This window comes from Leptonychotes weddellii, chromosome 12 (genome assembly GCF_054177405.1).
Source record: "Leptonychotes weddellii isolate Sample4059 chromosome 12, ASM5417740v2, whole genome shotgun sequence".
NCBI classification, from domain to species: domain Eukaryota; kingdom Metazoa; phylum Chordata; class Mammalia; order Carnivora; family Phocidae; genus Leptonychotes; species Leptonychotes weddellii.
Genome location: NC_138380.1, coordinates 84,937,025 through 84,963,430, shown reverse-complemented (window position 1 = coordinate 84,963,430; position 26,406 = coordinate 84,937,025). Strand labels below are relative to the sequence as shown.

General features: G+C 48.6%; 1 protein-coding gene across 1 annotated transcript in view; it reads left to right on the top strand.

Annotated features, from left to right (window-relative positions):
* Nucleotides 1-26,163, top strand: part of GLI3 (GLI family zinc finger 3) — a 259,316-nt gene extending 233,153 nt beyond the window's left edge. Inside the window, exons 9-13 of the mRNA XM_081799713.1 lie at nt 7,471-7,620; nt 8,737-8,901; nt 14,399-14,689; nt 19,163-19,490; nt 20,363-26,163. Of these exons, the coding sequence (XP_081655839.1) occupies nt 7,471-7,620; nt 8,737-8,901; nt 14,399-14,689; nt 19,163-19,490; nt 20,363-22,701 (3,273 nt within the window). The 3' untranslated portion in view covers nt 22,702-26,163. The remainder of the gene's footprint in view (nt 1-7,470; nt 7,621-8,736; nt 8,902-14,398; nt 14,690-19,162; nt 19,491-20,362) is intronic.
* The last annotated feature ends 243 nt before the right edge of the window (nt 26,164-26,406 follow it).

The window sequence follows — 26,406 nt, the reverse complement described above, 5'->3', positions numbered from 1 at the left end:
CTCTCTCTCTTTCTTCTTCTTCTGGGATCCCAATTATTCTAATGTTGTTTTGTCTTATGGTATCGCTTATCTCTCGAATTCTGCCCTCGTGATCCAGTAGTTGTTTATCTCTCTTTTTCTCAGCTTCTTTATTTTCCATCATTTGGTCTTCTATATTACTGATTCTCTCTTCTGCCTCATTTATCCTAGCAGTTAGAGCCCCTGTTTTTGATTAAGGTGCCTGGATATTTTATAAACCAGTACGGATTCAAGCAGTTGTGTTGGGGGGTCTTTGGGGCGATCCCTCCCACAGCAAGCATCACATTGTAAATACTATTAGGACGATTGATGGTGCCAACAAAACCCTTTAAATTATTTTATTTATCTAAAATTAAAGCACATATAGAGATAAAAGGCCTATTTCAGCCCTGATCGTCAGTGGTTGCTGCTTTTTCCTACTTCTGCCTAATGAAGCTGTTAGGAATCCATAGTGTGTCCCTAATAGAATCTGTGTCATGAAACTTGTATAACTTTTCAGATATGGCACATGAATCAAATACCCGCAACAAGAAGGCACATGCCGGGCACCTGGGTGGCTCAATTGGATGAGCAACTGCCTTCGGCTCCAGTCATGATCCTGGACTCCCGGGATCGAGTCCTGCATCGGGCTCCCTGCTCAGTGAGGAGTCTGCTCCCTCTGACCCTCCCCACTTTTATGCTCTCTCTCGTTCTCTCTCAAATAAATAAATAAATAAATAAAAGAAGGCATATGCCTCCTTTCAGATAGAAAGTTTTGAAGGATTCTTGCATAGTTTCTTATAGGCAAACGATGCCAGTTTCTCTCTCAAATCAGTTTTAATGTACATGAAGCTTTAATGCCTTATAAAGTATTTTTTCTCTTTCTCTTTTACAGAAATATCTCTGGACTACTAAGAGATAGTGCTGGTGACTCTTGAACGTGGGTTTGAACAGCATGGGTCCACTTACATGTGGATTTTTTTTTTTTGATAAATACAGGAAAACCATGTAAATGTGTTTTCTCTTCCTTACGATTTTCTTAATAACATTTTCTCTTTCCATCTTACTCTATTGAAAGAATACAGTGTATAATACACATAACATACAATATATGCGTTAATTGACTGTTAATATTATCAGTAAGGCTTCTGGTCAACAGTAGGCTAATAGTAGTTAAGTTTTTGAGCAGTGAAAACCTGCATGCAGATTTTTGGGTGTGCAGGGTGTCAGCACCCCAACTCCTGTGTTGTCCAAGAATCAACTGTAATAAATTGATAATATAAAGTCAGGAAACAAATTGAAAATTGAGCTTATTTAAAATTGTTTACTTGCTTGTATCCCATCCTCTGCTAAAATAGGATGCTTTCTTAACATACACTCTCAGCACATCCTTAAAAGTTACAAATTATTGAATTCTACGAAACATATTCACTGACTTGAGCCTGGTTTCTGAGCTCAGCTGGTAGCAGTGTGAAAAGATGTAGAAAGCATCAAGCATTTCTAGTTTCTGAGAAGGCAGGGTTTCGGTTTTATTTCCTTCAGTTTTAAAATAAAATAATGGCATCAAATAGTGGCGTGTTTGTGGGTTAAGATACAGAGAAATGTAGCAAAGGGATGAGTCAGAAATAAAACTGAGGGTCCAGCGAGCATCCATAGGCTTCACGCCCATAATGCAGATCCCGATGTCTTGAGCGTTCATATACAAAATACATTACTCTCCCAGTCTTTATTTTCTCCTCTGTCAAAGCAGTAGCACTGTGTATGTGTGTGCAGACATGTATGTGTTTATGTGTACATATGCACATGGGTGTTTGTGTGGAGACAGATCATATTTCCTTGAGCACCATGCTACTGAAGACCATGCTCTTTGTACCTCCTGCTGTGAAAAACTTGTCAGTGTACTTTGTAGAAAACTTATAAATTGGTGACAAAATCCTGTGTTACCTGAGAAACAGTAGGAACAGACAGAAAGACAGGTGTGTAATGCCTATGCACAGGGGAGGCGTAGGAAGATCATGGCGAGGGCTGAGTCTAAAGTTTTACATGTCCTGCCTTCCCTGGTTTTAGGTGTGCTCAATGGTAATATTTTCATTACAACAGCGGGAGGAATTCACCTTCTGCATGGGAAGGAGCTGTCTGGTTTTAGGAGTGCACTGACCTTGATCAGCGGGGCGTTTGTCTACTGATCAGCGTGCTGCCCTTGAGCAGAGTTTGCAAGGGGATGTGTGTGCGAAGCTTCCACGCTCCCCTCGAGCTGATGTTGCACGGGGATGTACCTGCGAAGCTTCCACGCTCCCCTCGAGCCGAATTTGCACGGGAATGTACCTGCGAAGCTTCCACGCTCCCCTCGAACTGAGTTTGCACGGGGATGTGTGTGCGAAGCTTCCACGCTCCCCTCGAGCCCTACTGTCGCTTCTCCTCTGAGGAAGTTGCCTCGATGGAGGGTGCTTACCCATCGTGAAAACTTGCACTTTCTGGGTGGAAATCGGCGGGGAATCTGGCCGAAGGTGAGGGAGACAGAGAGCAAGCAGAAGGATGCTTCCCAGGTTCCTGAACCGCTTGACTAGCAGCTTTATTTGGAGGGCCACCAACAATCGGGACCGATAGACCGCACACGAATGCACTTCATCCGAAGGGTTCGCAGTTAGACTGAGGAAGAACTACCTGTTCTTTCCTGGGAGCAAAATAACGATGCAAGAAGAATGATTCTGATTAGCTTAGCGAAGGCCATTATAGCATCCATTTTGCTGTCCGTGACAGAAAAGCTACCTCTCCCCCATTTTCCTTCAGGTCTTTCTGCCCACAGCACCGAAGCCTCCCAGGCTGCCTCGATGGCCAGGCCAGGCCGACAGGGAGGCTTCTCCCTCCTCCCTGTGTCCCCGGGGTGCCGCGGGGAGCAGAAGGGATGGGAATGTGGGGTCTTGGCTCACCTGGCTGCAGACACGTCCCACTGGGGACACAGCAACTTTGTTGGTTTGCTGTGGGTGCCTGAGAGATTTACTTGTTCCAACAGCCATCAGTTTCCCGAGGCAGATGCTTCCAGTCCTGCTTGGAAGATGGAATCCTGCAGAAGCTGTGCGTGGGGGGGGTGGGGGGGGTGGGGGGTGGTGCAGTGCGGTCCTGGTGTCCCTGTCCTGGTTGTCCTGATGGGGAGAGTTCCGAGCAGCCGAGCCGAGGGAGTTGGCACACGGCACTGTAATTTACGCCATCTATCTCTTTCTGGAACTTGCGCCACTGGCAAATTGCATGTCTTTGTGTTGGATTAGTTTGGACTTTAATCATGCATTATTTTCCCTCCAATTAAATTATTTATATATTTGATTAACGTTTCATTGCTAGGAAGTCAAATGTTCGATGAAACCACAAATAAACACATGCCCATTGAATTTCAGGCCAGCTTCACGCGGGAGCATTCTGTCGGTGGAATGCTAAGAATTCGCTGCGTGTAGTCTTCTTAGCTACCTGGGGATTTGGGTGAGCAAGATCCACCGGGTCCTAGGAGCACAGAGCAGGGGGAGTCTGTCTGGCCTCCCTCCCTCCCCTTGTTTAGCCTAGGATCCTGACTTTTTTTCCTTCCTGTGGATTTTGTCTTTTCCCTAGCACTGACACCTCCCTCGCTCTAATTTCACTTCCTCAGGCTTGACATGCCTGACCAAGAACGTCATGGGCTCTGCTAGCCCAAGAAGGAAACTGAAATCGCTTAGTCAGGGATGAGCAAACTGATGGCCCACAGTCCAGCTCTGACCCCCTGCTTGCTTTTGCACAGCCCATGAGGGAAGAAATGGTTCTTTCAGTTTTAAATGGTTGAAAAAAAAATTTTAAGACTGTTTCTTGACACGTGAAATGTTCAACGTCAAAGATAAAGTCAAAGGTAAACAGCTGCACCCATTCATTTACACGTTGTCTATGGCCATTCACCTAAAACAGTGGCAGAGTTTGAGTACCTATGACCTTTTGGCCAGCAAAGCCTAAAATAGTTCCTATCTGGCTTTTTACAGAGAAAGTTTGCCGACACCCAATCTAGTTCATCACCGGGATTTAACAGATGAGAAAATTAAGGTTCAAGTAGGAGAACTGACCTGTCCAGAGATACAGAGCTCATCAGAAGTTGGTCTGGGAGGCTTCTTCCAATGCCCACCGCACGTTCTTTCCCCTGTAGTGTAGAGTCTGCCTCGCTGCAGAGGTCAAGCAGCTTGTGAAAGAAAAGTAAATGTTTAGGACACATGGACATGTAAAATGTATTTCTTAGAATTATTTTTTTCACTTGAAATCTAGAGTCAGGAAATGCGTTCAGCCTAAAATGCATTTGAACTACCCAAGTAGGCAGAAGGATGTCTTCGTATTTCTTTAGAGTAATTGATTACATCCCGTGCTCAGCACTTGGACCCCGTCCCCACCAGCCGAGGTGGTAGAATCTCATTTCAAGAAAAATAACTTGTGGTCTCAATCCAAGTTTGCACTCAAGAGCAGTTTCAGAAAATTACAAAAGCCTATTAGACATTACTCAGGTCTCCTGTACGGAGTCCGAGAGGGAAGACCCCCCAGACGCTAACCTTTCTGAAAGTGAGGTTGCTCCTACTGCCTAGCGAAGGTTCTTCCTCGTCCCTCCCCACGTGCAGATCGGCTGGCTGATCGGCATGCGATTCCCGGCCCTGGAATTTTCAGACATTGTCCCAGAGGCCAAGGTCGACGATAGTTGGTGAGGTATAAATAGGAAATGGGATCTTTCAGTTACTGCTCTCTCGTCAGCTTCTTGTCCACTCCCTCCTCCAGCTTAGTAGTGGGTCCCTCCACACCTCGGTAGGCAGCTTCTAGGACTTGGCCAGCCAGCCAGTTTCAACCTCTGCTTCGGAGCCTTCCATCGCTATTCTGGCCAGGCGTGCACCTGAGGGGACTGGTGGGGTGTTGGTGGCATCCACCCAGCCCGTGGAAACTCATGCCTTCTTACCGCACCAGGGAGTGGCCATGCTGGATGCCTCCTGGGTCTGCTAGACCCACCCTCTCCTGCCATGTGTGTTCTTTACGTACCACACATGGTCCTCACCCTGTTCTGTCCCATTGGTCTCGCTTTTCTGCGATGGTGACCCTTTCTCCCCACACTGTCTCTTATCTGCACACCTGGCAGGTCTCCACGCATCACTTGGGCCCTACCATAAATGCCCCTTCACTGAAGAAGCTAACCCTCCTCTTCGGTGCATCACACGGATTTGAGACCCCCTATTAATTATTTTTAGAAAACCCTCTTACTTCCTTTCGCAACACTGATCACAACTATAATTGTATAGTAATTTAAGACATTATCTGCTTGGCTCCGGTAGACTATCATTTTCTTAGGGCAGGAAGCATGTCTGTCTGGTTCCCCAGCATGGGGCTTGGTATGGAGTGGACCTCAGTATGCACGAGTAAATGCAGGACAGATGAATGGGGTGTTGCAATCACGTAATGTACAGTAAGCATTTATTAACTGATGAGAAAAAGTGTTTCTAGAAAACTTGAGACTCGGCTCAATGCAACATCCCCTCAGAAAACTCTAGATATTCTAGCTCATACTCTGATAATCCCACCGTCTCCTCTTGGAGACCTGGGGATCTTAGATAACAAGCACTCAGTTCTGTTCAGGAAGTGTGTGTGCAGAACAAAAAGAGTACACTCACCCAGTGTTCCCTTATTCAACCCAGCAAGGTAGGATTCGTGTTTGGATATCATTCACATCCTTTTGACTTCTTGATAGTGTATCATCTTAAAGTGATCAAACACATTACATTAAAATCATATTGTATGGACACTAGGTGAAATGAAGCTAAGTTAAGATAAGCAGAAGCATCAAGTTCAATCTCTTTTGTCCAGTGAAAGTTTAGTTTGCCACATGAGTCCAGTCAATTCAGCAAAATATTTACTGAGGACCTGCCAGGTGCCAGGGACCCCCGGCCAGTTGCTGAGACTATGAAGCTAGAAGCTGTGGGTCCTGTCCTCTAGGAGTAGACTCAGCCCGAGTTCTAACTCCGTTTTCCAGCTCCACCTGCCTCCCTCTTCCTTCCTCCTTCCCATCCTTTCTCTTTGTTCTTTCATGTCCATCAATCCAAGGAGCTTATTTCCAGTAGCTTGGGGAAAAGTGAACCAAGAGCAGTTTATATGGGATGGATTCGTGTGATCGGCAGGAGCTGCTTGAGGAGCGGGGAGTTCATAGCAACTACCTTTCTCTGCCCTCACCCAGTGTTCAAGTCCAGGAAGCAGAACACACGTCACTTTTTCCTGCCGCGGCAGGCCCCCTCCTAGAGGAACCGGGCAAGGCCGGCTGAGGGTGGAATCTTACCCACGGGGCCCCCAGAGACCACTCACTCATGAGTCAGAGCCTAAGCAAGAAAGTAATTAAACGTTCTGTTATGACCATGCAGTGCATGGAATCCGAAGGGGGCTTTCTCTCACTGAACAGGTTCATTTGTGGTGTGTTTTTACGTACGTTGAGAAAGTCCTTGCAAGAATCTTACATTAAGGCAAACAGAATGTGGGGTAACCAGAGAATAAAACCGAAAGGATCCACCCAGGACATTGATTTCCTCAGTAATTAAATGGACATTTAAATCACATAATCGTCTTACTTAAACTGACTTAAATTTGATCCAAGGTGAGAACCTTCTCTTCCTTGGGTGTTTCTGTAGGGTTCTTTGTGTCTTCCGGTTGTAGGACCCTTGAGATATGACCCCAACGAACTATATAAAAAATGGTTCTAAAACTGAATTAATGAGGCATTCAGGGAAATTCATCTTTGTTTTACACATGAAGTTAAGAGAGTTCTATAGAGCTGGAAAGGAACCTTGGAGCCTAGGTGAGCCATCCCTGTGTTTTGTACATCAAGAAGACTACCATCCAGAGACGATAGCATTTCTTTGGTCTCCTGGTTCTCTTCAGTATTTGGTTTATTTGTCTGTGATTCATCGAAGAAAAAAATCCCACTAATTGGAACTAAAGTGTAGTTTGAGAAAGCGCTTCGGTTTTTGGTGCTCCTGTCACAGAATGACGTGTGTGCATGCACACGTGTGTGTGTGTGTGTGTTCCCTTCCTGAGATCTCAGCCACAGCGCTAACCCGAGCGGTGGGAGCTGGGGAGTTCCCCTGTGCTCTGTTGACCTTGACCCCCACTCGGCAGGTGAAAAAGGGGGAGGCCCAGCGAGGACGCATGGGCTCACCCCATTTCACAGCTCCCCTTTTCAGAGGCCGTGTGCGGTACCTTTTCTGGGCCACCAGGCCTCCTCCAAATAGCACCACTCCTGCTGGTTAGGAAATTTACGTGCACGGTTACTAAGAGCAAATTTACTTAAGAAACATACCAAAAAAAAAAAAGATCATCTATATATAAAGTTATCCTATGTTCCTTAGGGCTGAGGGTTGGGGCACTTCTTGCCCTCCCTTCTGTCACCTTCAGAAATGCGTCCTGCATTCCCATGCACTTTCCCTTTCTTTTTCCCCACCCCAGCATATAAATAACGACCATATTCACGGCGAGAAGAAGGAATTCGTGTGCCGGTGGTTGGATTGCTCGAGAGAGCAGAAGCCCTTCAAAGCCCAGTACATGCTGGTGGTGCACATGAGGAGGCACACGGGGGAAAAGCCTCACAAATGCACTGTGAGTGTGCGGCACGAGCTGCGGGCGGGGGGCCACCCGGCAGGGGCGCTTGTCAGGCTGGGGTTCGGGTTCCCCCGCAGGGGGCGGGGCGTCTGCACGCTGTGCGGATGGACCCGGCCAGGCGGCGGGAGGAGCCGGGGTCTGTGATGAATGCCCGGAGTTCTGAGAGGGTGTTCTGGGATGGGGGGGAGGCCAGAAGTGGAGAAGGAGCCCTGACAACCACACTTCGGGGGACAGCGGAAGCGCTCTGACCTGCCCTGTCCGACAAGGTAGCCAGAGGCCACGTGTGCCCCTCGGGTGCTTTGGACACCTGGCCAGAGCAACCAAGGAACTGATTTTTGTAATTTCATTTTTTAAAAATGTAAATATCAACAGCCTCTGGTGGCACGTGGCTCCCACATTGGACAGCAGACTGGCAGGCGGGCGGGCGGCAGCTGGGATGCACTGGTGGGCACTGGGAATGAGTGTGTGGCCAGCATCCTGCCCTAGCACTAATGCCCATCACGCGGGAGGACCCGGAGGGCAGAGGGAGGTGCCAGCTTTGACTTGAAACCCTTAAGCTCACTTTTAAAAACAGAACCCACGTGACTTCAGAGTTTTCCTTTGCCTTCCTAGTCCGTCCCCATGGCCCTGTGTAGACCCACAAGAGGGCTGGGACTAAGCCGCCTTTCACCGAGGTGCCTCCAGGCTCACTGGGCACTGCTCAGCCCTGTGCTTTACATCTTAAAGGCCCTTTACAAACACGATCAAATTCCATGCCTTTGTATGGACACAAAGCCATATTAGTGAACTTTGTGCTGAATCTAAAATCAGTGGGAACTTGAGGACATCAATGAGCAGATAATGAAACCCATTGTCCACATTGAGTGGTCTATTAAAAAAAAAAGAAAAAAAAAAAAAAACCTCCAGGACTTTTTAGTAGCCCTGAAAATGCTGTCTCTTGAACTGCCCTGAGCCCCATCTGAATCCCAATAAATGCAGAGTTTAGTAGACTTTTGTTCCTCGGTTTTGAAAAGCTGCTGACCCTCGAAATGTCAGTCTTTCATCAATTTTGAGGGAGTGTTAGGCATAAGCCGTTATTGTGTGGGGTAATGCAGATTTACCTGTTGTCCTCAGTTTGAAGGTTGCACAAAGGCCTACTCGAGACTAGAAAACTTGAAAACGCACTTGAGATCTCACACTGGAGAGAAACCGTACGTCTGTGAGCACGAAGGTTGCAACAAGGCTTTCTCAAATGCCTCCGATCGCGCCAAGCACCAAAACAGGACGCATTCCAATGAGGTGAGGCTCCCCCACGAGACACTGTTTGGGCCCCGAGCTCAGGGTGGAAACAAAGAGCCCTCACGGGCAATGCACTTGGAGACAAGGACCATTCCGTTTCATTTCCTCTTGGCCCAGCAGGACTGGGCGCTGAGGCTGCAGGTGAAGGCCTAGAGCCTCCTCTGCCATGGGGCTGGCTGCAAAGGGTCCTGGTTTGGTGAGTAATGCAGACCCAGAGAGAACTTCAAACCCCTGGCAAGCAAGTTTCGCCTTGTTCAGAACTGCCACCTACTGGTCAAACAGTAGGAGCATTTAACTTTGGCATTCCACCCACTTGCTCTGCTTGGAATAGCATGAATCCCTGCAGAGGACGACCCCGTAAGCAGCAAGGATAGACGGCCGCTTTTCCTTGCTTTCTCCAGGTGGTATCTTCAAATGCGTTCTGGCCAAAAAGACCTTTACAGGGCAGCCAGCCGTGGCCAAACATGATTTCCAGGCATTCTAAATTCCAAAGGCTCTTGAGCTATTCTCAGAAATCCAGAATGGTTTCTAGTCAGTCATTTAAGATCGCATATTGGATAAAGCTTCAAGGTTGGTGGGTGGTTCCTGTTGTGTTGTGGTTTGTCCATAGTCATCCCCCCAGAATTTCAGAGCAGCCTTAAGAATGAAAGTGGTTTCAAATTATTTTGCCTGGGTTTTAATGCATGTCTGCCTGAAGGCCTCCAACTTCTCTTTGAAGAAGGTCTAGCGCAAAGTTCTGGCTCCTCTGTGAAACCTTCTCTTGAATGAATCCAGAGATTAACAAAAAGGCTCCCCGCCTTTTGCATAGAAATAGGATATTTAGCCAGAATTTGTTAACATGAGACATAGTTCTGCCCTACTAAGGAGGTCATCAGTTTGCTTGACAATGTGAGAGAAGGAGCACATGACCTGGCTCAGCAGCTCAGGGACCATTGGCTGTAAGGTCCTCTCCAAGTGTCCCTTCAGCTTACAGGACAGAGCAAACATCTTTAATGGGATGAGCCACACTTTTCTTAAAAAGACCACACTCACTCTTCAGCTCATACATGCAGGTTCACACGTACAGACTCTTTTTGAAAGGGTCATGGCAGAATAAGGAGACTTACGTCATTTGGAGTCTCTTATTATTAATCAGCTGTTGGAGGATGCTTTAGGGGAGTTGCCACATCTCCATTTTTTTATGTCAAAAACGCCTTTACTACATGTAGAAGTTGCTATGTAATCTGCTGTTCTTGTTTTGTGCAAAGTTTTAGGGAGTCTAGGCGAATCCGTAGAGATAGAAAGCAGATCAGTGGTTGCCAGAGGCTGAGGGAAGGGAATAGGGGGTGACTGCTAATAGATACAGGATTTCTTTGGAAGATGTTGGAAATATTCTGGAATTTGATTGATAAATGGTGATAATTGCACAAGATTGTGGATGTACTAAATGCCACTGAATTGTGCAACTTAAAAGGGTTCTTTTTATGGTATGTGGATTATATCTCAATTTAAAATGTTTTAGGGGATTCAATTAAGTTAGAATTAAATTGATATATTTAACTGCACTCTAGAAATTTAGAAGGTATTCATTCCTATAGATTTTAGGACAAGTTTCCCTCCTGTTATTGTGGAGAAATTGGGGCAGTGGGTGTGTTAGGATTAGCAGTGAACATATACACACATACTTACTCAGCTTTTTATATTTCTTAAGGACTTAAATTATGTGCATAGCTGTTTGCTTTGCTTAAATGCATTAGAGTGGAGCTTGTCCACTTCCGTGAGGTCAAGAGTGTAGCGCCATGTGAGAGTTTATCCATTATGAGATTAAAAGTTATCCTGTTCAATCATATCTTTCGCCAGGGTTGAGCAGTGTATCTAAAATAAGTTAACCACCTTGACCACGCAAGGCTTTGGCCCTCCGTGTAAATGATGGACGGCTTCACATCCACCAAAATTAAGAATCTAGATTTGTGTCATGAGCCGGTCCTAGATACATCTAGGTATCTTCTTTCATTTATTTGCTCTCATTTATTTGTACTTCCATTCATTCCCTAAACAAATATCGATAGCTAGTTAGGTGGCGCACGCTTTGCTGTTGTGCGTGTAGAACAGAATACCATGGACTTGAACAGGAGGGGCATCATTCCCGCTCGGAAAGCCAGTCTGGCCTTCCTCCTGCACCCTTAGGCTGCCTCACCCATTTGGGGCCATAGCAGTGGCCTCTGCCAGGGATCCTGACTCTAGACCACACAGCTCATGTCCCCCCAAAGCCACACTAGGCAAGTATCCTTGAGCTCTGACTCAGTTGTATCTCCCTTTCCAGAACATTCCAGTGGCTTCCTCTTTCCTAGAGGGAAAGTTCAGATTCTCTCGGCTTGCACCTGCCGGCACCCGGCCCAAGCCTGCCCTTCCAGGCTTGACCTCTGACCTCTGTGGCCATGAGTGGAACGGGACAGCCACACCCGCATGCGTTAAGTGGTCCTGCCTCTGGACTGTGGCTTTCCTTTCACATCCTCTTACCTTCATTTTTATCCCTCAGAATTTTGGTCTACTTTCAGGACCCAGCTACAGAGCCTTCTCCTAATAAAGTTTGGTTCACTGAGTAATTACTCTGTGCCACAAACACATCGTGATGAGCATTTCATATATCATCTTATTTCACCCTCAGACCCCACGAGCTGGGTGTTATACCCAAATATAAAAGCGTAGTAACCAATGCTCCCCACAATCATCCCAACTAAAACATGATTGTCCTCCGTCCACATCCTTCTGTGGCATTCATACTTGGGCCTGGTGATAATTACATGCTGTCTTATTTTTCCTGCACATTTTGTAACCCTGGACATTAAATCCTGCAGTATATGAGTCTTGCCTATAGTGAGGACCATTAAACGTTTATTGAAAAATTTAGTTGGATAAATGCTACAAAGTCAAGTAAAAAACACAGCAATTACTTTCACGAAGTACCTTTCAGTTGAGTGAGTCAAAAAGGAAACAACCATGGCAAAAGTTGAACGTCTAGGACGGGAGACACAGGGAACTCAGTGAGACTGACAACATTTATTATCCCTGCATACACTTATATTTCATTTCAGTCATTGATGGCAAGCAAAGACTTTCCACCTCTATCTGTGTCCCCCTTTTCAAGCTAACCCAGGGTATACACATGCATATACTTATGGGAAGAGTAGCTCCTCAGGCGTGTAATGCGGGCCCGGCTCTCTCCCCGCGCCCCCCTGCCCCCTGCCCCCGACACCTGCGCCATGCATCCCGGCGTGCCCACTGATAGAACAGTCCATCACGGCAGCACGTTGAGCCGGCGTTGGGCCGATGTCAGGACGCCGTAAGGTAATAGCACTCATTGCTGGAGCCATTCTTCTGTCCCTAATGCATAGAAGTCAGTGCGCTCGTTTCATTATATATGTGCTGCAAATCACACCAGCCCCTGAATAGAAGTAATTCATAGTTAATGGGAATCAATTCTCCCCCAAAAGAATCTCAAATTTGGAGGTGAAGTCTCTCGGGATAATTTTCGGAGTCTTCACTACATTAGGGCATTTCATCATTTTATGTAGCACTCAGTCTGTTCTTGGGCTTTTAGTGAAAAAGCATCTTTTAGACACATACATTCTATAAGACAGGACATCTTTTTTTAATATAATGGGTACATTATACTAATCATGCTTTTTATGACTATCGCTTACCTAATAGCTCATCTTCTGGTCTACACAGATACATATTCTTTTTTTTTTTTTTTTTCATGATTAACAAATTTTATTTTATTTTCTTAAATTTTATTATATTAGTCACCATACAATACATCATTAGTTTTTGATGTGGTGATCCATGATCCATTGTTTTCGTATAACACCCAGTGCTCCATGCAGTACGTGCCCTCCTTTTTTTTTTTTTAAAGATTTTATTTATTTATTTGAGACAGAGAGAATGAGAGACAGAGAGCATGAGAGGGAGGAGGGTCAGAGGGAGAAGCAGACTACCTGCCGAGCAGGGAGCCTGATGCGGGACTCGATCCTGAGACTCCAGGATCATGACCTGAGCCGAAGGCAGTCGCTTAACCAACTGAGCCACCCAGGCACCCCCAGTACGTGCCCTCCTTAATACCCATCATGGGGCTAACCAATCCCCCCTCCTCCCTCCCCTCTAAAACCCTGTTTGTTTCTCAGGTCCGTAGTCTCTCATGATTCATCTCTCCCTCCAATTCCCCCCGCCCATTTTTCCCTTCCTTCTCCTAATGTCCTCCATGCTATTCCTTATGTTCCACAAATAAGTGAAACCGTATGATAATTGACTTTCTCTGCTTGACTTATTTCACTTAGCATAATCTCCTCCAGTCCCATCCATGTTGATGTAAAAGTTGGGTATCCATCTTTTCTGATGGCTGAGTAATATTCCATTGTATATATGGACCACATCTTCTTTATCCATTCATCTGTTGAAGGGCATCTCGGCTCTTTCCACAGTTTGGCTATTGCGGACATTGCTGCTATGAACATTGGGGTGCATATGGCCCTTCTTTTCACTACATACACAGATACATATTCTTGTAAGGATTCGTGACTATATTATATTTCAAGCCAGGTAAACAAAATCCCAGTTTTGATGTTGATCATGAGTAAATGCCTACGATTCTGTGATTTGAGTAAATAATGTAGCTATAAGCATCCATAGAGTTTTTAATGACTGCGTTTGTAGGTTTGGTCACCGGCCCACATGGAACATGGAATAAATAATTCACAGGCCTTAGTACTCAGGAGCAGAGCCAGACAGGAATCCTCATTTCCAGGATGCCATCCATCAGCCCTTCTCAGTTTGTGAGTGAGCATTCATAGACGGTCGAACAGGGCTTTACAGCTTTGAGGATCAGAAAAGTTCTGGATATTCTGAGCCCCAAACATCCCACACTGTTGTAATGTGACCCAAATGGACATGTTTTAGTCATATCTAACACGGAAGAGGCTACAGGCAATTTTTTTTTACGATGCCTATGTGCACATTTTCACAACGGGTGTCGTGATTTTTGATCTGAGAACCAGGAGTCCCTAAGAAATTTCTTCATACAAATTCTCCCAAAGGCATATAGCATTCTTCTGATGAGGTGATGGGGGTCTGAGCCTTCTATAGTTGTCACCATCATCATCATCATCATCGTCTTCCCCATCACCATCTTCAAATACCTATTGAGAAGCTACCCCGACACCAGGATCCTTCTTCCTATTCATAGGATAAATGTTTCCAAGCATATACAGGCGATTTGCACATTTGTAGCTCTCCTTGAGCATTCTCTAAAATAATAGTCTATTAATACTAGATTCACTGGCCCCTGAGCAGTGTTCAAATGGCCTTTATTAAACCCTTAGTACCCAGAGGTATCTGAATACTTCCCAGCTTTGTGGAAGTGCTTTGAAAGAAAGCTACGGTGTGCGTCCATGAGACTGTTGGGCTGGGGCATTAGCACTTTGATAACAATCTCTTATTTTGTTCTTGTGGCTTTTGGCAGAAACCGTATGTGTGCAAAATCCCAGGTTGCACGAAGCGCTACACAGACCCGAGTTCCCTCCGGAAGCATGTGAAGACAGTGCATGGCCCAGAGGCTCATGTGACCAAGAAGCAGCGTGGGGACATTCATCCTCGCCCCCCCCCACCCCGTGATTCCGGCAGCCATTCACAGTCCCGGTCGCCTGGCCGGCAGACTCAGGGAGCCCTTGGGGAGCAGAAGGACCTCAGCAATACTACCTCAAAGCGGGATGAATGCCTCCAAGTGAAAGCAGTCAAGGCAGAGAAGCCCATGGTATGTCATTCACTTTCCTTCTGCTTGTCCCCAAGCCATCCTAGGTCATTTTAGAAAGTCAGCGAGGGCTCGAGGAGGGACTAGACTGCCCGGGTCCTCACTGCGTTGGGCTCTCTGATTGAAGGGGTCAGGAGCTCAGAGACCCGGATTCCTTACTTAAGGTTCATCGGCATAGAATAACTCAGAAAAGAGCGTCAGGGTTTGCTAACTGGTATTTAAAATCAGTCTGGAACCATACCACATCGTGGCAGGTAGAAAGAAAGGCACGACTGTCTACATTTTCAGTAGACCTGTAATGTAGAAAATCAGCCATTCCGTCTTTCTGTAAATTAGTCTTTTGCTTTGTGCTTTGCCCTGGTGACCCTGAGATAAAAAAGCCACAGTCCCTATTGTTTAGGCGTGTACAGTCCCGTGGGATAGACAGACCACCAAAAAGCAAATACTCACAACTCAGTGTGATGGGTCTTTCCCACGAGTGTGTGTGAGAGCATTCGAGAGGGGAGCAAACCGCCAGCGCACTTGAGGATGTGATGGGGGCGGCGGAGTGGGTGGCCCTCAAGTTTAGCCCTCAGGTGGGGGGGAGGCGCAGGGCCTGGGGAGCAAGGCATTGCAACAGGAGCCGTGGGGCCCCAGGACCATGTGCAGGAGTAAAAAGGAGTGAGGAGGACAGAGGTTGTATTTTACTGGGGACGGCGAATGACCTGGCACGGCTGATCTTTAGAAAAGCCAACCCCCTTTGCCGGGCTCGGGATGGGCTTGATAGACTGAAGACCATTTGTGCAGTGGTGCCCGAACCAAGGAGGTGAAGAGTAGGGGATGACAGAAAGCTGTCATCAGGAGAAATCATTCTGGTTTGGGGCCGTATCAGTCACCAGACTGCTATATGGATTATGCTACTGTTGCAGCTTCTTGCAAACTCCCTTGGTGATTTTTTTTTTGGTTAAGGACATGCCATACTAAAACGTCTAAAACTGTAAGAAAGGCAACAAGAAGAATGAAAAGAGTAGCTATCGGAAGAGCTCCGGTACCTTTGTATTTGGCAGCATACGTAACGGAGTCAGCTCCGCGAATGTGTTGGGGTCTCGTCCGGCACTCTGTATATGGAGGAAACATACCAGATAGAAGTCGTGTGCTTGGATTTCCAGATGCACGGGAGTGGTCAGCCCGATGTAGCTGTACTCAGTTTCAGGAAGTTTCTTCTTAAAATTAGAAAAGTCCAGCAATTGGATGGACATCCTAGGAGTTCCTGGGTGATGTCACCATGCAGCAGTACCTAGGGATAGGAAATAATGCACATGTACAATTCCAGAGTTGACTGAGTGGAATTTAATCACCGGTTGAATTTTAATGACTTACTGAGTTTGTTTTAAGAGTTTTAGATGGTGACGTTAAGTGTAGCCAAAAATAATACAGGTAAGCTATCCAGATTTATCATGACTTCCCAGTGGGTAGCTATATTTTGCTTTTAAAAAGCACCTTAGTCAAAAGAAAGAAAGAAAAATAAATATAAAGCACTTTAGTCAAAAAATAAAAAAATAAATAAAAAGCACCTTAGTCAAAAGTTGATGTATGTATTATGACTCATCACCATACTGTAAAATTAATCAGTTCATAAGCGGTGTTGTACATACTTTTTGGGGGGACCACATATCCATTTCCTAAAATAAAGTCCACCTGTACAAGGTGCAGAACATTCAGCAGTTTATCCTCAAGTGTTTAATGAAACAAGGAAAATGAATTTGTAGTCTCCTAGATTATGTCATCAAAAGACAATGATTTATGTTCTTCGGCCATCCTAAGGACCCAGAGCCTCTTGTACCTTGAATGTACATCCCTAGCTCAAGAAAACTTGTCATCTCCTCTCTAAACACCCACTATTTAAAAAGAAAATTGGTAGAAATAAGAACGTATAGTTATTTGGCTCAGTGACATCTGAGAGGCCCCAAGATGTGAACTATTTTATAAAGTAATGAAATCACAGAAACATAGGCTGGGAGGGATCATAGAGATTGAGACGAGGGTCCATATTTTATAGGTAATGCTAATAAATTAATCAAATTTCCCACAGGGGATTATTTTGTCTGTATATGTCCATACACATGTACATATGAATAGATCGCTTTGTAGACATTTACTAATGCATATAAGATTTACATGTCTAATATTCTTTCTTTAAAAACATGTCTTTGATCATCGTGCTATGAATTAAATTCTTTCTTCTTTTTTCTTATTAATTCCACATCTCTTCTGTGTAATGCTCCTAAATGTCTTGTTCTCACTTCCTAAGGACAGTGGGTAATAAGGTGAGGGAATTTTGGCTTCTCTGCTCTTTTTGTTTTGTGTTCATTTTAACATTTAACTTCTATGCATTTGGTTTTTCTTTAGTTCTTGTGCTTTGTGATATCTTTGGTAGAGAACATTACTCAGCTACATTTCAAACATAGAAGCAATGTGTTTTGACCATTCAGCATGTGGAAATGTGGAGTTAGATGGTGAAATTCATTGTTCTTTTTGTCTAGGTTTTCATAACAAATCATAGCCGGCCAACCAAGCAGATGTTCTCAAAGACTATTTGATTATCAAATTGACACATGTAAATTCACTTTGGGGCCAGACCGATACTACTCTCTTTGAGGACGATCTGGATCCATTTGTTGTTCGCAGTTTAATCTGTATGGAAATGTCTGACTCCTCTGAGCAGCTCTCTGGTCGTAAATGCCTTTGTGCCCCCTTCCGTGCCCTGTGGAGGCGAGTCTGCCGTGCATGTGAACGCACACACACGTGCACACACAGATTCACCGGCACACACTCTGAGCTGACAGTCCAAGAGTCAAAGACCTCCGAAGCCCCGCATGCTCCAAGTACCTTGGGAAGGAGCAGGTGGCCTGGCCCTCCAGGATTCTGCTGAAGCAAAACGTGAGCAAGGCTTCCTGAACTCACCATCAGATTTGTGTATCTCATCTGGCTCTGCTTGGTTGCCCGGGACAGACTCGGTGTATCACATGGCACTCACTTAGAAAGTGTTCATCTGCTTGGCTGTATGTAGTGTGGTTGCGGAACGAGTGTGAGGGGTTCTACTGAGAAGCCCTGTGCCGAGAAGCCCTTCCCAACAGTGCTGTGCACCCCATCTGGGACAACAGTGGGAGTCCGTACCTGAGTGCCTGTGGTTCTCTCTCCCTGGAGAACGGGCTCTTGGGGCTGCTCTCAGGTTCCAGTTGTTACAGTAACGCTGGAGAGGGCCCTGTGGTACCGGGCTGGGAGTCTAGGCTAGTCTTAGCATTGACTTTGTGACTTTGTTATTTTGGGCAGTCACTGAACTTCTCTGAACGTTGCTTTCCTTATCCACACAAAAGGGGTTATACTGTTTGTCAGCCAGTTGAATTCACCAGTGCAATTTTAGAGCAGTTCTAGGTTGTGCAGACCGGTCACTGAGGGCCATTTTACCTGGTGTTCCCCCCCCACCCCGCCAGACCTGAGGATCACCAGCTCTCCACTCCCCATCTCCCGGAGTCCTGGGGTGGGTGGTTCCTTTCCCTGACGGAGCTCCAGTGCCCTGGATCAAGTTTCTATCTAGTTGCAGAACTGGCTGATACAGTCCACAGTTGGGGTGAGGGAAACATTACCCTGTTCTCCCAGAGAAACGCCAGGGCACTTTAGGGGAAACGGTAAGATTATTCCCCAGATTCAGATGGCTGTAACCTGCAGCCTTTCTTCCCCTCTGGGTACAGCAGAAGCCAAGGGATTGAAGTTTTGCCTCTTACAGCTGCCTCTGTGAACAGCCTGGTTGGGGTTCTACAGAGCAGGCAGGTGTAGACAGAAGCGGGGAGGTTGCACAGAGCTTGGGGAACCAGCCCTGAGCAGCTCAGAGAGGGTCTCACGGGAAAGGAGGTCGTGTGTGCCTCGAGTGCCCATCTCCCACGGACGCTGTAGCCAAGCAGGGTGAACCTGCGGACCAAAGCCCCCTGGGGTCAGGTGAGCCGCGAATGCCTGCGGAGCCAATCAGGAACCGTTTCCCAGGTCGTTTTATATTTCGTGTGCTCTCTGAGCCTGACACTTAATTCCCGCCACAGTCCCGAAAACTGATTAAGTTGTCCCCATTTGGTAGATAAGGAAACAGGTCTAGAGTGACTGAGTATTTTGCCCAAAGAATCAAGTCAAGTCGTGCAAGTGGGATTGGAGCCGAGGAAGCCTGTTTGGCAGAGTTGGCATCTGGGGCAGGGTTCCGTGGCTGATGTCGTGCCGGTCACCGCCCACCCCCTTCAGCACGCCCTGCTGCCATTTCCCCCCCCGCCCCCCGCACATCTGCCTGGCATCCCCTCAGCCGCTGTCGTTGAGAGAGGCCACCTCCATTCCCCGGCACACGGTTCTCCTCATGCCACCCCCGGAGCCCCCTGCAGGTCGAGCGTCTGCATGAGCTCCCCTGCCTTTCTCCTTCCCGGTGACGTCTCTTGCCTTTGCCCTTGACCCCAGCAGACATCTCAGCCAAGCCCTGGTGGTCAGTCTTCATGCAGCAACCAACAGTCCCCCATCAGCAACTATTCCAGCAGTGGGCTCGAGCTTCCTCTGACCGACGGAGGTGGTGTGGGGGACCTCGGCGCCATCGACGAAACCCCAGTCATGGACTCGACCATTTCCACGGCCACCACCGCCCTGGCCTTGCAAGCCAGGAGGAACCCGGCAGGGACCAAATGGATGGAGCACGTAAAACTAGAAAGGCTCAAACAAGTGAATGGAATGCTTCCACGACTGAACCCCGTCCTACCCCCCAAAGCCCCTGCAGTGTCTCCTCTCATGGGAAACGGTGAGTCCCGTGCCCCACCTCACGTCGGCCCCGGGCTGTCTGTGCGGTCCGCGCACCCGAGCCGCTCGGTGTGTGCTGGTGTGTCCCCCCAACCCGGTCCTGAAATTCTACCGTCACCACACACATCGGTGTTGCCTTTCTGGGAGAGTCCGTATTTTAAAAGCAGGTGGTGAGGGGATACTGCGGACACAGAAGGTAGCGCCCAGTATGCTCACTCTGTGTGTGACTCATGTTCTCGCGGTGAGATCATAACTGTTGGGCCGGGCTGAGGAACTCCCCCAGCAGAGACATCCGGGGTTAGCACTGCCATCCGGTTTCCCGTCTGCACCTGGGAGCTCAGCAGCCACCTTGACTGATGTGTTCCCAGGTCAAGGAAGGCCAGGCAGCCTTGCACGTCGGCAGCCCCACGTCAGGTTTCGCTTCTGAGATGACACTCACTGCCTGGAGCGTATTCCTAAGGGTGAAGCTCCCCACCGTCCAACCCAGGCATGCTCCACCTTCACAGATGTCAGAGGAAGCCCTGAGTAGATAGGACACTCCCTGAATGCCTTTGGCCCTGGACTTGCCTGGACCCGGAGCACTGTGCCCTGCACCTGTGAAGGAGCTTAAGTGATCCAGGCTGCGTTTACTGTTCTGTTTAAGCCGGGGTCTGCAAACTTTCCCGCGGACTCGTAAATAAAGATTCTTGGCAACGCAGCCGCACCCACTCCTTCACGGTTCCCTGGACTTCGGGGCCGCGCCGCAGAGGTGGGGGGCTGTGGCAGACACTGCCGGGCCCAGGGAACCCGAAACTGGTTTCACCCCATCCTGCACCCTGACCTGTTTCCAGTCCTCCCGAAATGACTGCACGTCTCCCACCCTTTTCTCTGCAGGCACGCAGCCCAGTACCAGCTGCAGCTTGGGCGGGCCCGTGACTCTTCTCCCGAACAGAAGCGACCTTTCGGGCGTGGACATCACCATGTTGAACATGCTCAACCGGAGGGACAGCAACACCAGCACCATCAGCTCTGCCTACCTGAGCAGCCGCCGCTCCTCGGGCATCTCCCCCTGCTTCTCCAGCCGGAGATCCAGCGAGGCGTCCCAGGCCGAGGGCCGGCCCCAGAACGTGAGCGTGGCCGACTCCTATGACCCCATCTCCACCGACGCCTCGCGCAGGTCCAGCGAGGCCAGCCAGGGAGACGGGCTGCCCGGCCTGCTCAGCCTCACGCCAGCACAGCAATACCGCCTGAAAGCCAAGTACGCGGCAGCCACGGGCGGCCCGCCCCCCCCCCCGCTGCCCAACATGGAGAGGATGAGCCTGAAGACCAGGATGGCCCTGCTCGGGGACAGCAGGGAGCCCGCGGGGGCCCTGCCCCCCGTGCACCCTCCGCGGAGGTGTAGCGACGGGGGCTCCCACGGTCACGGCCGCCGCCCTCTGCTGCCCGCCGACGGGCTGGGCAACGGCGTGAGGAGGGCCAGCGACCCGGTGAGGACGGTGTCCGAGAGCCTCTCCCTGCCGCGGGTGCAGCGCTTCAGCAGCCTGCAGAGCTTCAGCCCTCCAGCGCTGCCTCCCTCCCTGGAAAAGCGCAACTTCGTGCTTCAGAACTACCCGCGGCCCGAGGGCGGCCAGCCCCGCCACTTCCCGGCGTCTCCCTGTCCGCCGAGCATTACCGAGAACGTCACCCTGGAGTCCCTGACCATGGACGCCGAGCTGAACCTGAACGAGGAGGATTTCTTGCCCGACGACGTGGTGCAGTATTTAAATGCCCAGACCCAGGCAGGGTATGAGCAGCCCTTCCAAAGTGCCGTCTCCGATGACGGCAAAGTGCCCCACGGGCCCGGCCTGGGGAGTGGGCATGGAGACTTTGACGCCCCCGGGCTGCCAGACGGCCACGGCGGCCACGCCAGCCACGCCAGCCAGCAGTACCGACCGCTCGAGCAGCCTTGCCCAGAAGCCAGCAAATCCGACCTGCCCATTCAGTGGAACGAGGTCAGCTCCGGCAGCACCGACCTGTGCTCTTCCAAGCTGAAATGTGGCCACCGGGCCGCGGCGCAGCAGGCCCGAGCCTTCGGCTTCTACAACAACGCGGGCGTCCACCCGCAGCATCCCTTGAGGGGCGGGGCCGGCCCCACCGGGGGGTACCCGGCCCTCGCTGAGCCCGGCAGCTCCTACGGCAGCCCAGAGCACTTGGTGAGCCACAGCAGTGGAGGCGGTGGGCCTGGCACCAGCGGGAGCGCCTTCCACGAACAGCCCTACAAGGCCCAGCCGTATGGAAACTGCCTCAACAGGCAGCCCGGGGGCCCCGGCCTGCTCGACGGGGCCTGTGGTGCCGGGATTCAAGCGGCAAAGTTGAAAAGCGCCACAGGGCCGGCGAACGGGAGCCAGCCAGATTTTGGCCTGTCGGTGGCGCCCAACGAATCAGCGGGCGGTGCCGTGAATGGCGTGGCGCCCCAGGACCTGGTGGGCCAGGGGTACCCGGCCCCTCAGCTGCTCAGTGACCGCGCCGGCCAGCAGATGCTAGGGCAGGTTAGCGCTACCTCACACACCAACATCTGTCAGGGGCCGGAGAGCGGCCTGCCGGGGCACCCCTGTCTCGGCAGCCAGCCGTCCAGCTTGGCAGCTTCCAGGGGCTACCAGGCGTGTGCTGGCTACGGGGGCATCAGGCGCCAGGCCGTGCTGAGGGGCAGCCTCACTGTGCAGCAGGGACAGCTCAGTGACACCAGTCAGACCTGCAGGGTGAATGGCGTCAAGATGGAGATGCACGGGCAGCCCCATCCGCTCTGTTCGAACGCGCAGAGTTACTCTGGTCAGTTCTATGACCAAACCGTTGGCTTCAGTCAGCAGCAAGACATGAAAACTGGTTCATTCTCCATTTCAGAAGCCAACTGCCTGCTACCGGGGGCCAGCGCCGAAAACTCTGAATTACTCTCCCCGGGTGCTAACCAGGTGACGAGCACGGTTGACAGCCTCGACAGCCATGACCTGGAAGGGGTGCAGATTGACTTCGACGCTATCATAGACGACGGGGACCACGCCAGCCTGCTGTCAGGAGCCCTGAGCCCCAGTATCATTCAGAACCTTTCCCACAGCTCCTCCCGCCTCACAACGCCGCGCGCGTCCCTCCCACTGCCCGTGCTGTCGGTGAGCACCACCAACATGGCCATCGGGGACATGAGCTCCTTGCTGACCTCCCTCGCGGAAGAAAGCAAATTCCTTGCAGTGATGCAGTAGGTGTTAGGAGAAAGGCTGCCAACCAGCGTGAAACTTTAGCAGTTTAAAAGATTAAATGGACTCGGTTTCTTGCTGGTTTCTTGTTTTGTTGTTATTGTTGCTGTTGTTGTTTTTGTTTTTTTTAGTCCTGTATGTATTTTAGCAATCTCATCTCACCTAACTGGGATGTGTTTCAAGTATATTCCTTTTATGGAAAAGGACTCTGAACAACCCTAAAGTATTCTAGGGAGAAACTGTCTTCCATTTCAGTTTTGAATCAGTATTGTTACACTCGAATCATCCTCTTTGTTTCCTTTTTTTTTTTTTTTTAACTGTAAGCCCGCCCCTCCCCCTTTTTTAGTAAACCAGTGTAAATGTGTGATGTGCATGTTCTTCTTTTCCAAGAGGGGTCAAACGAGAGGATTTGACATGTTTCTCTGTTACTCAAAGGAAATCGGAGTTGGTGTGCTTTGGACCAAGGGGTTACGCTTCCAGCTTTTTAAATTTTCCTTTACATGTGCTCTATGTTTCTTTTTGTTTTTTGTTTTCTTGGGTGTTTTTTTGGTTGTTGGGTTTTTTTGTTTGTTTTTGTTTTTTGGTAATTCCCACATTGGGCACAAGAATCAGATTATGGATAGTGAGTTGAAGAATCCTTTGTGGGTGGGCTCTAGCAGACATGACCAATTTTTGACGCACCCCTCCACCCCCACTCAGGTCAGGGCATGCTTTCAGTGGTTGCACACAAGCGGAAATTTGGGGCTCTGGCAGATGAACGAGTTTGCTCACGGTTGGGGTTTAGAATTCCTCCCGTCCGTCTGTGTGCTCAGGGCAGGTCCGTCTATGTGCTCACGTCTCAGTTGTCCACGTCGCTTCTCCTCCCTCTGTCTCTACGACCGCTCCATGTTGCTCGGCACTCCAGGGAGAGAGGGGAAGGGCAGTGGGTCTGTGACTTCTATCTGTTCTGGCAAGAAGTTAGGTAGATTGTAGAGTGAAGCTACTGGATAGAAATAGTTTGGGGAACATTTGTGGGTTTGCTGTATTTGTTGATTATAATTCCAGCTCTTCACCTGTTATCATAGATAACCGAGAATTGATTATATATAGTTCTAAGTATTTAGGTATTTAATAAATGACCCTGCAACTGGCTCTTTCATTAACATACGTTAATTCCACTATAGCGAAGGAGTATTTCTATTCTAAGTACCCTATTTTAAGGGATTTATAAAACTTAGTTGTAAAGGAAAAAGCTCACATACAATGACATTTGGAATAAATCACCTTGACCGTTGTTAGTATTTGAAAGCACTAGGGAGGATGGTTAGTAGATGTGTGGATGCCTTTTCTTACACCCTAGCTATTAAATGATGCATCCATTTAAGTTAAATGTTCTAGGCAGTGAGTCCTTCATGCGGACTGAATTTGTACTTTCGTTTTGGATTAAAACATTTAAAGACTAAAAAAGTGCAGCTACTTGCCATGTGCAGCTAATACACATAAAAGACATACTATGTGTGTACAGAGTACATGGATTATCCAGCATTTTACATTTAAAAATATGTAAACTATTAAAAATAAAGTACTAACACCTCAGACTACCTGCTCTTTTTTGTCCCATTGACCCTGGAAGTTGGATTTATCCAAAGTGACTCATGAGTCAGTTGTGTGGCTTTTTCCCCTTTATTCCTGCCATTTAAATTAGTATTCAACAAAGTCAAGTAAAATAAAACATGAAATGATAGGAAAAAATGTTAGCACCAGCCCATTTTTCTCACATTCATGATCTCTCATTTGGACCAAGAAACTCAGCGTGGAGGTAAATTTGCCCTTTGGGACTTTGTGGCTAAGAAAGTCGGGTTTGCTTTCGACCGAATGTTCCTGAAACCGTTGGGAGGGGTGCTGAGACTTCTCCCACTGCTCCCCACCCCCATCCGGCACCGGCTTTTAAGTCAAAGGACGCATCTGGCTTTGGAACAGAGCCCCAAAGCAAAAGACAGTCACTGGCGTGAGCTCAGTGGAGTGGCGTCTACCACTTCGCAACAGAAAAGAGCCAGGCTCTTTCTGTGTTCCTCAAACAGGTCATGACCCAGTCACAAAATCAGTGGTCCGTTCCCTGAATCTCCTTTTTCCACAAACAGCAGAATCTCTGCGCCCTGATCTGATCTTATGAGCTCTCACGGTTTGGCCTGGCCCTGCTCTTGGTTTCCAATCTTGGGACCTGGGCGTTCTGCAGCCTGCTGAGTGAGGACAGTGGTCCCCGGGACCACCTTGCCCTCCTCCTCCATCAGAGTCCCTCCCCAGTAAAACTCCCAGATGTGACCTGCACTTCACAATTACCCTAAGTTCCTACTTTGCCTGCCCTCCGTGGAAGGACGGACAGCAGCTGGGGGAGGACTGTTGTCATTCTGTGCCTCTGCTTTGTCCTGTGGTTTCAGGTGTTTCTCTGCGTGGCTCCCTTTCTTCACCTTTTCATACTTGGTTTCCTTCCTTCCGCCCTTAGGTTTGCAGAGATAGTCCTACTTCAATGCAGTCTTTGGCTTCTCTCTGTGGAAATCTCAGAAAGACGGGGAAGCGGGGGGAGGGAGAAGGAAAGTGTACTTCTCCAGGAGTGCCACGATGTGACCCAACAGTCAGTGGAAGGGAGGTCTGTTGGGGCCACTTGGAAGCCTTCCGTCTGTAGACTTGGCATCTCCTCGGGCAGGACCCACCCCCAGCCTCCAGCCTCCAGCCTCCTCCCCACTTCTCCGACCCTCGCGTTGGAGGGTGACTACAGCAACTCACTGGGGTCCCAGCATACTTCTCAATGCAGGCTCGTACATGCTACTCCTATTGAACGTCTGTGCGAACCGTGTGTTTATTTGTTAAACCGTTTTGTTTTATTTCCTAAAGAGCTAATGAGACTGCACCTGCTCCTCATACGTTGGCTCGTCCTCTTGAGCCACAGAGTTGTGATTCTTGCGATGTATGTGCCTTATTTTACGTTGATCTTGTCAATGCGAGGGACCAGTTGGTGTTGCCCGATCGCAGCTCGAGGCCGCGCGCTCCCGGGCCAGCCAAGAGCACACGATCGGAGCGGAGTCTGAGCTGTCTTGGAACCTGGTTTCCCGTGTTGTTTTGAACTGATGGAGGATGTTCTCTTCTGACCAGTTACTGTTGTGTATCCCGCAAACGTGTAAAATAAAAGACAAGTTCATTTTTTTTCACCTTTTTTAGATTTTTAAAAAATAAAATGTGTAATCCTTTTTTAAAAGAAACACATGTAAATACATTTAAGTATTGTAGGCATAGTGTTTGGATGTGGCCGGCCCTGGGCCTTCTCAGATCAGCCTGCAGCCATGCGATGCCCCCGCGCCCACCTCATGCCCAGGGCCACAGTCCTGCCACACGTGGACTCTACTTTTGCTTTCAGAACCACCTAGTCCTTTTGTAACAAAAAGAAAGAACAATGTTTCTTACAATGTCAATAAAAAACACTTTGTACTGAAATTGTTACGGGGTTGTTTATTTGATCCCTAGCTAAACGGAAAGATGCTTCCTTGGGAAAAACCCAGAGCCTGCATTGGGACCAGACCCTCCTCCTGCCCCCCACATACAAGCTGAGTGCACTTCCGCCCCGAGACTCAGATTCCTCATCCCCAAGGCTGAGAATAAGATGCTGGTGCACCCTGCCGGTGGTGACATGGGGGTGTATACCTGGGAGGCACACCAGTTGTAACTGTCATTGTTTTT